Source organism: Oryza brachyantha, chromosome 3, assembly GCF_000231095.2.
Source record: "Oryza brachyantha chromosome 3, ObraRS2, whole genome shotgun sequence".
Lineage (NCBI taxonomy): Eukaryota > Viridiplantae > Streptophyta > Magnoliopsida > Poales > Poaceae > Oryza > Oryza brachyantha.
In genome coordinates, this window is record NC_023165.2 from 3,865,803 (window position 1) to 3,880,453 (window position 14,651).

At 45.8% G+C, this 14,651-nt stretch overlaps 2 protein-coding genes across 2 annotated transcripts; one reads left to right on the forward strand and one right to left on the reverse strand.

Moving 5' to 3' along the window:
* Positions 1-1,605: 1,605 nt before the first annotated feature.
* Positions 1,606-7,306, forward strand: LOC102717047 (protein DETOXIFICATION 27-like). The gene is made up of 8 exons (XM_015834849.2): positions 1,606-2,074; positions 5,105-5,646; positions 5,737-5,823; positions 5,925-5,981; positions 6,059-6,297; positions 6,380-6,498; positions 6,597-6,683; positions 6,793-7,306. Exons 1-8 carry the CDS (start codon positions 1,781-1,783, stop codon positions 6,838-6,840), a joined length of 1,473 nt encoding a protein of 490 aa, XP_015690335.2. The 5' UTR covers positions 1,606-1,780; the 3' UTR covers positions 6,841-7,306.
* Positions 7,307-7,778: 472 nt separating this feature from the next.
* On the reverse strand, positions 7,779-9,191 carry LOC102710107 (E3 ubiquitin-protein ligase Os03g0188200-like). The gene has a single exon (XM_040522568.1). The coding sequence runs from the start codon at positions 9,128-9,130 to the stop codon at positions 8,069-8,071; it is 1,062 nt and encodes a 353-aa protein (XP_040378502.1). The 5' UTR covers positions 9,131-9,191; the 3' UTR covers positions 7,779-8,068.
* Positions 9,192-14,651: the final 5,460 nt, after the last annotated feature.

The following is a 14,651-nucleotide window of genomic DNA, read 5'->3' on the forward strand; positions in this document are numbered from 1 at the left end:
CAGCTGCGGTATATCACAACTACTCTGCACAAAGGGCAGAGACCTGGTTTGGTAGCCTGGACAGAAAATTGCAATATAAAATTAGAGATATGCTATATGTCATTAACTCATGCTGGTCTCATATGTCATTGTGATACCAATGACTTATCTCTAACTTTGCAAAATTATAATGACACGTTTGTAAATTTCTCACCATTGAGCTACGCATTTATGCGAGTATGCGACATGCATGACTGTCTCAAGGCAGCTTCAGAATAAAGATAGGATAAAAGTGCTTGCTAAAATGTCTTAACTTAATATATAACACATCAGTCCTAAAATATAATTACTTGAGCTATTTAGCAAGGTTAAGAAAAATTTATCTGCCCTATTTTTCGTTTCTTTTTATGCTTGTAAGAAAAAAATTAAATTCAATCTTAACCTTAAATTTGGAGTAGATTTTGGAATTTTTTTATCGTAGTTTATTTTTCAATCATAACTTTTAGATCACCAAGAATATATATATTAAATTTGTATTCATGTTTTTTTATTTTTAGATATCTCGTTTGTTTTTTTAAATAAATCAAACAATCATCCACTATGATGCTACTAAGTAAATGAGAACTGAATAAATAGGAATAAATTATAAACAGTTTTAAATGGAAAAATAATGGATGAGATATATTCCAGCCGCCAGCGTGCGTTAACATTGTGTCGTGCGTGGTTCACCACAGCACCTCCTCTCTACCACCAACATATCATGAACTATCATTTGAATTCTAAATTCTGTATTAAAATATAAGTATTTTTTTTCAGAGCTGCGCAGCCAAGGGATCGAGCGTACAGCGACGAGCAATGAAAACGAACAATCGGTGGGTCAGGGCAAAAACGGTCCACGACCACCCACGGCCCTGCTTTGCCTGGCTCAAAGCGTTGGTCACTTGGTTGGTTGGCCGACGGGCCGAGCAGTGTATAGCACGGCTTCTCTTTCCCCGTCTTCACCCGCCATCACGATCAACCTACCAATCTCGTGTAAAATCTCACACGCGGAACAGGCGCGCATACAATAATGTGCACTAGTATCTCAGTTATCTCAATCTCAATTAACCCAAAAAAAAAAACCCTTCCCGTACGTCTGCGTCTCGTGCACACACACCGACACACACACACGTACTACATCCCACTGCACACCGTAAGAAACGCAGTTGGTTGGTTCGTGTGTTTCGACTTGGACTCGTTGGTGATCGATGGGCGGGCCGTCTGTCACGAGTTGTCGAGTTTGGACACGTAACACGTTACGGGCGCGTGCAGCGTCCACACCGGTCGAGGCCACGATGGATCGTTCCGGAAAGGCGGGAGAGAACACGGGAAGACGCGGCCGGCAGGATCCGTCTCCACGGACGCGGGAGGCCAAGGGGGGGCCGGGGTGGGGGGCAGCTGGCACCAAACAACTTCGCGCGCGCGGTTGGCTGAACAGCGACGACGAGGCGCGCCGGCGTGCGTACGCAGGCCAAAGAAGCGCAAGCGGACGTCTGCGCTTTCGTTTCGTCGCCCTCTCGCTCTCGCTGGCGCGCGCGCCGGCGGCTAGCTTGGACTCGCCAACACCACCACGCAACTCCTCCCCTCTTCCTCCCTCCCTATTAAAAGGCCTACCAACTGTGTGCCTCGCTCTCGCGCGCTCGGTCGCTCGTTCCATTGGGCTTGACACCTCATCGACAGATCAAAAAAAGGAAGTTGTTTAGGAGGAAGAAGAAGAAGAAGAAACGGGAGCTTGGATTGTTCGGCTGGGCGGCGCGCGGCCATGGGCGACCGGCGAGGGGACGAGGAGGACTGCAGGGTGGGGCTGCTGAATGGCGCCGCGACGAAGGAGGACTGGCAGGTGGCGGCGGCGGCGGCCGACGGCAAGCTCGGGAGGAGGGTGTGGGAGGAGTCGAAGAAGCTGTGGGTCATCGTGGCGCCGGCCATCTTCAGCCGCGTCGTCTCCTACAGCATGAACGTCATCACGCAGGCGTTCGCCGGGCACCTCGGCGACCTCGAGCTCGCCGCCATCTCCATCGCCAACACCGTCGTTGTCGGTTTCAGCTTCGGCCTCATGGTACGTACTACGCGCGCCGTGATCATGATTCCTTAATCGTTACTAGCTAGCTCCGATTAAGCACGTCGTTTTCGCTGGTTCGTCGCGCTCGTTTGCTATCTATCTTCGGAGTCTGCCGCTGCATCCCAAATTCCCAATACGCATGGTAGTAATTAGGATTGGTTTTGACGAGCAGAGCAAGATCGACCAGAAACGAAGAGCAGTGAATATTTCCGACAAAATGTGCTGTGAATTGGAGTAGATTGCAGGAGCAGTTTTTGCCAACAAGCATGGATGCTTCTTCTGAGCTGTCGTTCGATTACGCATGGTGCGAGTGCATGCATATCGCAGCATTTTTGGACCATCTAGCTGGTGTCCTTTTATTACAGTCCCTACTACGCTTGCATGCATGTTCGCTATTTCTCCACAGAAGTAAAATACACCACGAAAAATGTGGTCGATCCGTGCTAAAATCCTCGAGCAATTCTCGGTAGTCGGTACGCAGCCCACCCTCACAGCAGCAAGTTCAATGATATAGCCAACTGCTAGCTATAATTTATTTATAGTTAATTTATATAATAGTTACCTATAAAACATCACTATATATCACACATATCATACACTCTATGCTCGTGTTGTAGTTAGCTATAAATTAATAGCTCACTGCTCTCTCTCCTCTTTTAGGACCCCTTTGAATCACAGGAATGAAAAACGGAGGAATAAGAAAAATCATAGAATTCTGACTGTCTGAGATGAATGTTTTTGTAAAACAGAGGATTGCAAAATATATGAAAAACGTATGAATGATCGTTTGATTGGACCACAGGAAAAACACAAGAATTTGATAAGGCCTTAGAGTTGTGGGAAGAAGAAACATGAGATAGGACCTCATGTTTATTTTTCTCCGAAATCTCTATAGGATTGCCATAGGAATTTTAAAGAAAAGTGTATGATGTAATCCTTTGTTTCAAAAGCTCTTATAGGAACTTTTTCATAGGATTAAAGTCCTCTAAATTTTCAATGCTATTCTGACAAATCAAAGGGGCCTTAAAATATGTTTATAACTGATTTCCTGACAAACCGAGGCGTCACCGCGTCAGTAGTGCTGGTTTTCTTCGCGTCCGCGTCAAGAGTGGAATTTCTTTTCCCAATTATAAAGTTTGAAAGGGTGATTCCCTTGGAATTTTCTGTCCACACGTAAATGGTAAAAATGGTATAGTACTGTACCACGTCCATTTTATATATAAGACTTTGTATCATTAACTATATTCCTTTAAATACGAATGAATCTAAACATATATACAATTAATATACATTAATTAATGAATAAATATAATCATAGCTAAAGCGTTTACAAATATGAAAAGAAGGCAATAGTCTCTCCGTTTTGCAATTAAGAATTTATAACATTGTCTAGATTTATATAGATGCTAATAAATATAGACGTATATATAAATTATATATATTTATCGATGAATAAATTTAGTTAAGGTTAGAAAGTTTTATTACAATATAAAAGGGAGGTAGTACGTAATTTCTGTGCAGATAAGCATCAGTGAACAATCATGCCTCCTGGATTGTGATCGCATCACATGGCTAAACTCCCTGACATTTGGGCCCGACGGTCTTTGCTGCTTGCGTCATTTGGGTGAATATATTGCAAAATGAGTAGTAGTAGCAGAGAAGACTTGGAGTTTATATTTTTAATATAAATGATGTTTTATTTTTGGATGATTGGATAAATAACTGGCTGAAAACTTTTTTTCCTCACATCATCTATTTTAGAGATGAATGGTAGGATAGATGATTTGTTGGGTTTGCTCTAATACCGGTATTGCCGGATATGCAAACCAACCAGATCAGAAATGAGTGTAACTAGTGGGAGTGAGACTAGTGCAGTCCGAGAGCTACTTAAGAAACTAATATGAATCATCTTACAGTTTTACCGAGGGAATTTCAATTTTTTTGGTAAAGTAACATTACTTACGGTGTGATTGAGGTTTGTTATCTCATCATAGGTTACTGTGTAATGCTAAAATTAATACTGCACTATTAAAATTTTTATCTCCACTTTTAAGCAGAGATTCCCCACCTCAAATCACGCAGAAATCATTGACAAAGTTATAAGAAAAAATAAAAAAACAATTTTATAATAGAATTTCCACTGTTTTCTATGTAAAATTTGGTACCTCTTGATACTAGAAGGTACTAAATTTTATATAGAAAACAGTGATACCTCCTTAAAAATAGAAAAATGCTCATAAAATTGACATTACGATCTAACCGCTTAAAAGATTTAGCGATACCAGAGTTGCCATTATACCAGTCAAAAAGAAAACTAACTTGAAACGGAGATGGCACAATTATCGTTTATGAAAATTTGTGGATTCTTCTGTTCTGACAAGATTCCTCTCTTTTGTTCCTGAATAAATGGGAATAATTAACTTTTTGCCACTCTTATAAATGACACTAACATATTTGCCACTGGACCCACATGTCATAGACACATGAGGACCCACGTGTCATAGACAGCAGGTGGCAAATATGTAAGGTGCCATTTCTAAAAGTGGCAAAAAGTTAAATCTCCTGAATAAATGCCTCCAGTCCCTTTGGCTAAAGAAATAATTAACTTTTTACCACTTTTAGAAATGTTGCTAATACATTTACCACTGAACCCATATGTCATAGATATACGAGGGCCCACATGTCATAGACAGCGGGTGGTAAATATGTTAGATGCCATTTCTGAGAGTGGCAAAAAGCTAAATGTCCCGAAATAATTTTATCAAACCGCCGACGTACACATACATGTGGGCATGTGCCATCGATCTGTTCATCTCCAGCATTGCCGCTGCATTTGCATACAGTAAATGCAGCAGCATAGAACCGATTTTTCTTTCCTAATTCCTTACTGTATGATTGTACCTGAGCAGTGACCTCTTAGTAATAGCAGTACGATTAACGTGGCTGAATTATTATACTGTACTGACTCGCTGTGAACTTGGTTGGCAATTGGCGTTGCCGGTGGACGTACGTGTTTGATGGACGCAGCTTGGCATGGCGAGCGCGCTGGAGACGCTGTGCGGGCAGGCGTTCGGCGCGAAGAAGTACCACATGATGGGGGTGTACATGCAGCGTTCGTGGATCGTGCTGCTGGGGTGCGCGCTGCTGCTGCTGCCCATGTACATGTACGCCGAGGACGTGCTGCTGCTGACGGGGCAGCCGCCGGAGCTGTCGGCGATGGCCGGCCGTGTCTCCGTCTGGTTCATCCCGCTCCACCTCTCCTTCGCCTTCCTCTTCCCGCTGCAGCGCTTCCTGCAGTGCCAGATGAAGAACTTCGCCAACGCCGCCGCCTCCGGCGTCGCGCTGTGCATCCACATCCTCGTCAGCTGGCTCCTCGTCTCCAGGTTCCGGTTCGGCCTCGTCGGCATCGCGCTCACGCTCAACTTCTCGTGGTGGGCCACCGCCGCCATGCTCTTCGCCTACGTCGCCTGCGGCGGCTGCCCGGAGACGTGGCACGGCCTCTCCCTCGAGGCCTTCGCCGGGCTGTGGGAGTTCGTCAAGCTGTCCGCTGCCTCAGGTGTCATGCTATGGTACGTGTGCACTACCGTCAACTGTGTTGCGTGTCATGTGATTTCCGCCAAGGTTTCAATATATGACAGCATCCACGTTTTCGTTTGCAGCTTGGAGAATTGGTACTACAGAATCCTCATCTTGCTGACGGGTAACCTCAAGAACGCGGCTATTGCGGTCGACGCGCTCTCCATCTGGTACTAAATCACTTAGCTCCCGAATTCATCTGACAATGCGTCTGATACTAAGTGTCCATAGCCTAAATCTGAGAATGTGCGTGACGTTTTTTCGTGGACAGCATGACGATCAACGGATGGGAGATGATGATCCCCCTGGCGTTCTTCGCTGGCACCGGGTACGCGATGCCGTCTCACTCGATTTGGTTCCGAAACTCGAATTTTTCCGAACTTAACCTGGCGTACGTTGTTACAGGGTCCGGGTGGCGAACGAGCTGGGCGCCGGCAACGGGAAGGGCGCGAGGTTCGCGACGATCGTGTCGTCGTTGACGTCGCTGGTGATCGGGCTCTTCTTCTGGGTGCTCATCGTGGGGCTCCACGACAAGTTCGCGCTCATCTTCACCTCCAGCGGCGTCGTGCTGGACGCCGTCGACAACCTCTCCGTCCTCCTCGCCTTCACCATCCTCCTCAACAGCATCCAGCCCGTGCTCTCAGGTGAGTACAATACGAACCAAGGCCCAGCCCTTCTCTTGGCCATACGTGGACCTCATAGATGGGCCGGCCATATACGTTGCAGGTGTGGCTGTTGGGTCTGGCTGGCAATCCATGGTGGCCTACGTCAACATCGGCAGCTACTACCTCATCGGCATCCCCACGGGCATCCTCCTCGGATGGCTCTTCAAGCTTGGCGTTCTGGTACTTTGCTATACTAGCACACATCCCAATCTTTCGATGGATTTCGAGCAGTTCAATTGCATCTTGACAAAATGTTACTTTTGTGAAACTTTTTGCAGGGTATCTGGGCGGGCATGATCGGCGGAACCGCCGTGCAGACGCTAATCCTGGCCGTCATAACCATCCGTTGCGACTGGGACAAAGAGGTAGACAAAACAATTTGATCTCTTCAGAGAACGAACGATTCATTTCTAGCGACCTATTCACGCAGTAGCAACTCGGGAGATTTGACGTTTCGGGTTGTGCCATTTGCAGGCCATGATCGCAAGCACGCGCATGGACAAGTTGTCGCGAGTCCGGTGATGAGAGAGGAGCATGTAGCACGTGACCGACTCATCACCAGATTCTGCCATAGGGAAGGACAAGATGATGGCGACGAGTGAGTGAACTGCACAAATGAACAGTGGACAGGACGATTATTCTTGGAACATTTTTCCTATCACCGGGAGATATACTGTTTTCTGTTTTCTGATATCTAATATATAAAGAGGTATCAAATTTTATATAGAAAACAGTGATAGTGATAAAATTGCTGAAATTATTCACCTTGTTCCTGTTTGATTTCTATATTGGTTTCGTTGCGGCCAATTTTGTGATCTTGGTCTTCTGGTTCCCGAAAACTTCACCAGCCGACCGTATCCAAGTAGTATATGTATGACAGATGGTGAAATGCGATCATGTGAAGGTTGATCGATCTTATCTAAAATTATTTTCACCAACCATGTCACTTGTTCAGTTTCTTCGTGGATTTTTACTCTTCATGCTCACCGTTTTGATTTGACATAACAGCAGTGAAAAAAAAAAATCAACTACATTTACTGTTGAAAAACTAAAGGCTATGTACGTCACCATCATCCTATCTCTCGAGGATAATGTCAGCATATAGTTGACATTGAAGAAAGGGAAAAAAAATAAGCAAGCAAGCATGCGGAAGCTTTGCATACGACAACCGCGTTCGTGCAGAACCTTTGACGGGATACATTCTATCATTGACCATGCACCGAATGCTTCGGTTCGTATCACCTCAGTATTCCATTTCTGCAACTGCCAAGGCTAAGCATTAAGGAGCAGTAATTCTGTCCAAGTAACATGTATGATTAGCCAATAACTAGTTATGCCTAGGGGTGGTAATGGGTGCCTGTGGGTTCTTTCACAACCCTATTTAATTCTTATAAAAATTTAGCTTAAAACTCTATATAATTTTATTTCAATACGTTTTAAACCGGCTCTTAAATTTTATAGGCAAAATAGTTGAACACATTCTCACCCCTAGTTATGCCCATTAGTCCAAGAGATATTGCTTTAAAGCGTCTTCAAGAGGTGCAAAAAATTGATCCCAAATTATACCCCGATAAAAATCAAACAAGAACCAACAATCAAGATTAATACTGTTTGCTAATAGAAAGATGAGCTAGAGTAGCATCGTTTGCTAATGGAGAATGTGCATGGCAGTTGATGGATTCATGGTTAGCTTGTATTACTACACCGCTGCACAATTTGGACGATGGATAAGAAACAACGAGAGAGAAAATCAAACCCGGTTTAACGCGTCAGAATCGGAGTTCTCTTTGCTCCCATCGGAGCCGGACCCGCTGGGTTTCTCGTCCGGTGCTCCGGCGACCGGGTGAACCCTCTTGCTGCCACCGTTTTCCTCTCCGGCGTCCCAATCTGTCCGGCTCTGTCGCTGCCACGACACCGATCGCCAGAGCGACGTGAACCACTTCGGTGTCCTTTCCATGCTGTCCGGGTACCCGGCGAGGCTCGCGGCGCGCCGGTGCCTGCGGTCGGCGGCGAGCTCCTTCATGACGTGCTCAGGTAGCCTCAGCGTGTGCCTGTCCGGCGCGTCCATGGCTGATTGTGTCCTACGGTAGTGGGGGTGCCCTGCACCCGAGAATTCGTGATCATGAGTTGCACCGAAGTCGATGACGGATTCCGGCGTGAAGGAAGCCATCAGGGACGCCCCGTCGAGCTCTTCCGAAGACTCTTCCTGCACCGCCTCCTCCGGCGCCGTCAGGTCGGAGCTCTCGACGGTGGCGAACGACACCGGGGGTGCTGTGAGATTGGCGCGGCAGAGCGGGCACGTGACGGCGGCGGCGAGCCACGGGTCGATGCAGTCCGGGTGGAAGACGTGACAGCACGCGGGGAGCACCCGCAGCTCGTCGCTGTCCGCGAACTCGGTGAGGCACACGGCGCACTCGAGCGGCCCCGACTTCGCCGCCATGCGCGCCTTCACGTCTCCGTACACGGCCGTGGGGAAGGCCTCCACGATCTCCTTGTCCAGGCCACGCGACCGCCCGCCAGGGCGGGAGACCGCGGCGCCGCCAACGGGCTGAGCGGCCGTGCGGAACGCCCGGCGCGGAGGGGCTCGCCGCTGGGCGCAGCGGTTGATGTAGATGGAGAACACGGTGAGGACTACGAAGGCGGTGATGAGGGCGACGAGCACGACGATGGTGGTCGGCGTGAACCCGCCGGCCGTGGCGCCGGAGTGGTGGCGGCCCCTGTCGTTGCTCTGTTGCGCCAGACAAGGGCGAGACACCGACGAGAGCAGCATCGCGAGGAGCAGTAGCGCGATTGGGCGGCGAGCCATTGCCATCTCCGGGCCCCAAGGAGGTGGGTGAGCCGCCGGCGACCGGAGATGGGTCACAGCTTGTGGAGGTGGGGGTTTCGTCTTTGGAAGGAAAGGAATAATGGAGGAGTTAATTACGACGCGGGGGGGTGTAACGTACGAACGTCGGGAGATGTATGTCTGGTGCCTGGTGGGTGTGCGGGGCGGGCCCACCGGTCAGTGACCCGGGGAGTACCGATTGCGGTAGTGGAACTGTGGGAAGGGTGCTGAGGAGGACGACGAGCGGGCGGTGCCGCTGAAGTGCTGACTCACCGGTTGTTTGACCTGCTGTGCACTGCGTATGTTGTGTTGCCGCTTCCTCGGAAGTGTTTCGTGCCATCGTTTCATGCTTTCCTGCATTTCACTGCATCTGGTCAGAGTTTTATCGGAACAAAAATTTTCGCACAGACTCCACTTTGCAAATAGGCCAACCAGAGGACGGGGTTACGTCGAGACGTAACTAAGTCATGAAGCATGATACTAATTGGTTGGTATCGGATTATACTACTAGTATCATTGCTAGTTGATATCATAGTAACTATTTGGTTTTTTAAAGAAAGAAAAGTCAAATGACATATTTTCAAACAAAAATTAATTTATAAAAATTTTTTTGTATAAGTGTTTTTAGCAATATAGAAGTCAAGAAAAACAAACTATTATAACAAAACCTCTAAAATTACCTATAAATTTAAAGTTAAAATTTTAAATTTTAGCTTATAAATATAAATAGAATTGAAAAAATATGACCTTATATTATTACTACCGCGTTGCAAAATAAAACGAAAGTACTAAGGCCCGTGCCACAACATGAAGAGGGGAGCTATCAGGTAAAGTTGGCACCGGCGTGCGAAGCAGCGCGACGGACCAGCGCCAGCCTCACAAGCAGCGTAGGGACTTTCATCCGGACATAAATATGTTCTATACTTTACGTGGTTGCAAAATGTCTTTATTTAGAAGTAATTGTTTCACTATTCTAAAATAGTTTTTTATCCTTATAGTATTTAATTTTATTATTTATATTATTAAATAACCGTAAAGCACTCTGGGTTACGGAATCAACACGCCCTTTATGTACTAATCCAAAAGCAATTTTTTGCTTTCCTTGGCCAATGTCTCCTGATTTTAGATAACTGCTCGAAGACAACTCTGTATTGTGGTTACGTACGGCGATCATTCGTACGTGCATGATGGGAACGAAACGCTCCCAAAAATGCAAGCACAATCCCATTACAAATCGAAGGCCAGCGATAACATATTCTCCGGTCGGGGTTCAATGACTTCAATCCATCAACCATCAACCGATGTTTCTGTCATTTTCACCCCGCCCATCACAAAGACGACGAGAAAAGTGTATGGAAGTCGCCAATGTGCAGCGATTGGACGGAACCTGGTGTGGCCGGCAACTGTTGGGCCCGACCACTTTCCGACCTATCCTGTTGGCCACGTAGAGCATGCGACATGCAGACCTCGCTAGGACCCGTTTAGTTCCTAATTTTTTCCTCCAAAAACAACCCAACAAATATTTGGATATCACATTAAATATAATAAAAAAACTAATGGTATATTTAGGGAAAAATTATAAGACGAATCTTTTAAGCCTATTTAATCCATGATTAGCTATAAGTGTCACGGTAACTTATATATACTAATGACGAAATAATTAGACTCAAAAGATTCGTTTCGCGGTTTCCAGGCGAGCTATGAAATTTATTTTTTTCATTCATATCTGAAAACATCTTTCGACATTCAGTCAAACGTCCAACAAAACACCATTTCTTTTCACGAGCCTTATATATTCCTAATCCGCTCAAACTTGAGCTCAATCACTTGAATAGTTGAACAGTTATCCATAGGTTGATCTCTCAGTCCAGTTTCAATGAGCTGACTGACCTACGACTGATTATAAGTGGTACTCCCTTACCTTAGTTTTATATTATAAGATTTTTTGATTTTGTCTAGATTCATCTGTATATCCAAGTATATGTTTTGTATATACATATCTAGATTCATTAGACATAAAAGAATTTTGGCAAGCCAAAAAAGTCTTGTAACGTGGAACGGAGATAATAATAGTTTGTCACGACCAACCAATAATTCATCTGTAAAAATTTTATGTGTGTTAATAATTTAAAAGCCAATATCAAAATTAAGCAACAATAAAAATTGAAACTCGACTCCAAATTAATTTTTAAAATTTAAATTTTGTCAGTTATATGTAAGCTAAAAGGCAAACAATACGAGTTTAAACAAGACGCTTTCTCTATTTACTAGTAGGAAGTAAATAACTAGCCTAATGCACCTACTAATTCACATTTGAGGCAAGTTATGGCGTGTTATGCCTTGACATCATGGTCCTCCACCCGTGGCTGCACGGTTGAGGGTGATTTAGCCCAATAATATATTTACAAACGAAAAATAATTTGTAAATTATATATATATACATATATATATATATGTGTGTTCTTCATAACTAAGATTTAAAATAAAGTATGATGAAAAATATCTAAATTAACTTTAAATTTAATGTTAAAATTTTAAATTTTAGCTTATAAGCATAAAAAGAAGTTAATAGAAAAGAGTGGTTGGCTCTGACACTTATATCGTACTTATAAATCAAAATTTAAATTTTTAACCTTATATTTAAAGTTGATTTTGATGTTCTTTTGATCGAAATTTATTTCCAAACTTGAATTTTAGATCGCTAAAAAACTAATATATTTTTTATTTATAAATATGACGTTTGGTTTTTTCCCGTCACCCACAGGACTAGGTCACGCTCGCGCGCTCTGTGTATATGACTGTATTGTATGAGCTCAAATCTAACTCCAGTTTTCCCAACCACTACTGAGATTGTTGCCGAAAGTTCTTTTTAATTAATGTTCAAGCTTGACGCAGTCATATGAAATTTGTATCAGTCAACTTTTCACCGTGCAATAATGCGCAGTTGTTTACTACCATGAATCTCAACAATCATGTGGACATGTGGACGTGGTGGTTGCATGCCTTGTATAACTACTTTGTATATACATGTCAAGTAAGTGACGTGCGCTTAGATTAGACTGACCACTTCGCCTTGTTTCATGACGGCTGCAGCACAGTTAGCAACGTAACAAACGCGATGCATGTCAACCTGTTGCTAATTGACATTGAATCCTCGAGTTATATGGCTGTAACGACCATTTCACTTCCGTCTTTTTCAACCTTGAAAACGATTATACGCTTTATAAAAAATAATGCACCATTATAGAAGAAAAAACAGTAATGTAAATGGCTGACATATAGTAAATCCGGAAGGAAATGAAAAAAACGCAAACATCAGTTGGAACAATAACGCACTTATTTTGTTTCCTGTTTTATAGGCTTCGTAATGGGCCTGATGCTGTTTCAGTTGGGCTATAAATTTTGCCAAAAAAAAGTTGGGCTATAAAATATTGGTGGGCCAGCCCACTTAAATTCCACACCATGGGTGCTGGCAGTCGTCGGTAAAGGGCTTCTGGCCCAGATCTTAGATGAAGTAAAGGCCCATAAGTACTGACTCGTGAGAGTAAGGAATTGTATAGGTTATCCTATATTCGTATGGATCTCAGCTCTGAGCAATTTTATAGTTTTTGAGTAGGTATTGAGAGGTGTCAAAATTTTAGTATAAAATTTTGGTATCTATTGGTATCTTCTTAAGAACTATAAAATTGCTTTATTTGGTTAAAGTATTACTATAGATAGTTATTGTAAATTAGTTGTGGGATGATCTACGTCCATCCATAAGTCGTTCTTTTGTGGAACTTGTCACTACTAGATCAATTCACCTAAGGACAAGAGGACAGCAGGTCGATGCATCCCGAAGTATGTCCAGTGATAATGTTCGTTTCTAAACTCATACATTGATAGATGTTGATGCATACATTAGAACCCTAGCAGCACACGCCACGAAATGCCGATCGGTTTCGTGTCAGAATATATAACCTTAGTCCTTACTGCCAGAAACCAATCCTAGAAGTAATATGTGCACATATCACGAGTGCACATTCGCAGCACATATGCAAGCGTCACCACTGTCCCGGGCGCTGTATATGAGAGAGCAATATTCCTGCACGAATCATACGTGCGTGCAACCTAGTTGCATTAGCGTGCATAGACCATGATGGGATCGATCACACAGAGCTCGGCCATGTATGCCGAGAATAACAATCATCGAACGACGCGGCTCTGTCGTAGGTAGCAAGTGGCGTGATATCAGACAGGCCCATGTCTGGTGTTTGAAGCGACCGGCACGACGACCTGCGTACGTAGGAGACGAATCATGCGAAGTTGGAAACGGACCCGAGCGTTGGTGCGTTCCTTGTGTCTCTTTGTTTCGGACGCGTACGTGTTCAGTGAACCGTCCATGCGTATCCATCGCATGATGGACGACGACGGCCACGACCACGACATCGCTTGCATTTGCACGACGACGGGACGTCCCGGCCGGCTCACAGGTGGTAGGCATGCACTAGGCTGCGGAACATGATTCCGTAGCCCTCATCATTCGGTTGGGTCCCATAACCTGACGCTCCTGCCAGTGCCACGCACCCTGCACTGCGTACCCTGCAAAACCTGTGTCCCGGTGTGAAATTGCATGCAGCGGACACTTCTCCAGAGTCCAGACGGGAGGGTGATTGAGCGAGCGCTAATGACAGCGGCCCACAAGAAGGATCATCGCATCCTCCACGTCGTCGTCGCTGCCGCATCACCTCACCTCCGCTCTCTCCTGTAGACCGATCCAAAGCCAACTTTGGGATCGATCGATGGACGTTCGCGAGCGGGCTGACCGGCCGCGCAGCCGCAGCCGCAGCAGCAGCAAGCAAACCGCGGACACGAAACAGGTGGAGGAGAAACTGGTATTCGGGTGGGTGCGTTGCATTGCATGTGCGGGCATCCCCGCAGTCCGCGCGCGCGCGGGGGAGGCGCAGCGCAGGCACGGTGCCCGGCCGAGGCCAGGACGATTCGCTGAGCCAGCGCCGTATAAAACCCGCGCAATCTGGCGCTTTCGTGCCGCGCCGCCCGTGTCATGTGACACGGCCAGGCGGCGTACGCAGGGGGGGGCCCCGCGCGCGCCGGGGACGCGTGTGGCTCGGGCGAGTGCAGCTCCACTGCTCGGTGTACGGCGCGGGCAGCAGAATTCTGCGGGTGCTACTGTTCGTCACGTTGGCTAGATTCCGGCAGAGAAGGCAGAGTCCCCTTTTTTTCCCTCTCTCTGCCCTTGCGACCATGTGTCCGAACGCTGCATGAAACTACACATCAGAAAAGAGGTGGGTGGGTGCCCTATTTCCCTGCGCATCTTTGTCACTCTCTGATGAGTATCTGACGACACGAACCAAGCTTAAACCACAGCCGTCGAGATTTGCAACACGCATAGAGAAAAGAAAACACGAGCTCGCCAGTAGAAAAATACCACTGCCCGGTCAATTGGTTGCACGCTGACATATCGAGACTGAACGATGCATTGCCAGCCACACATTGGAGTATGCAGGGG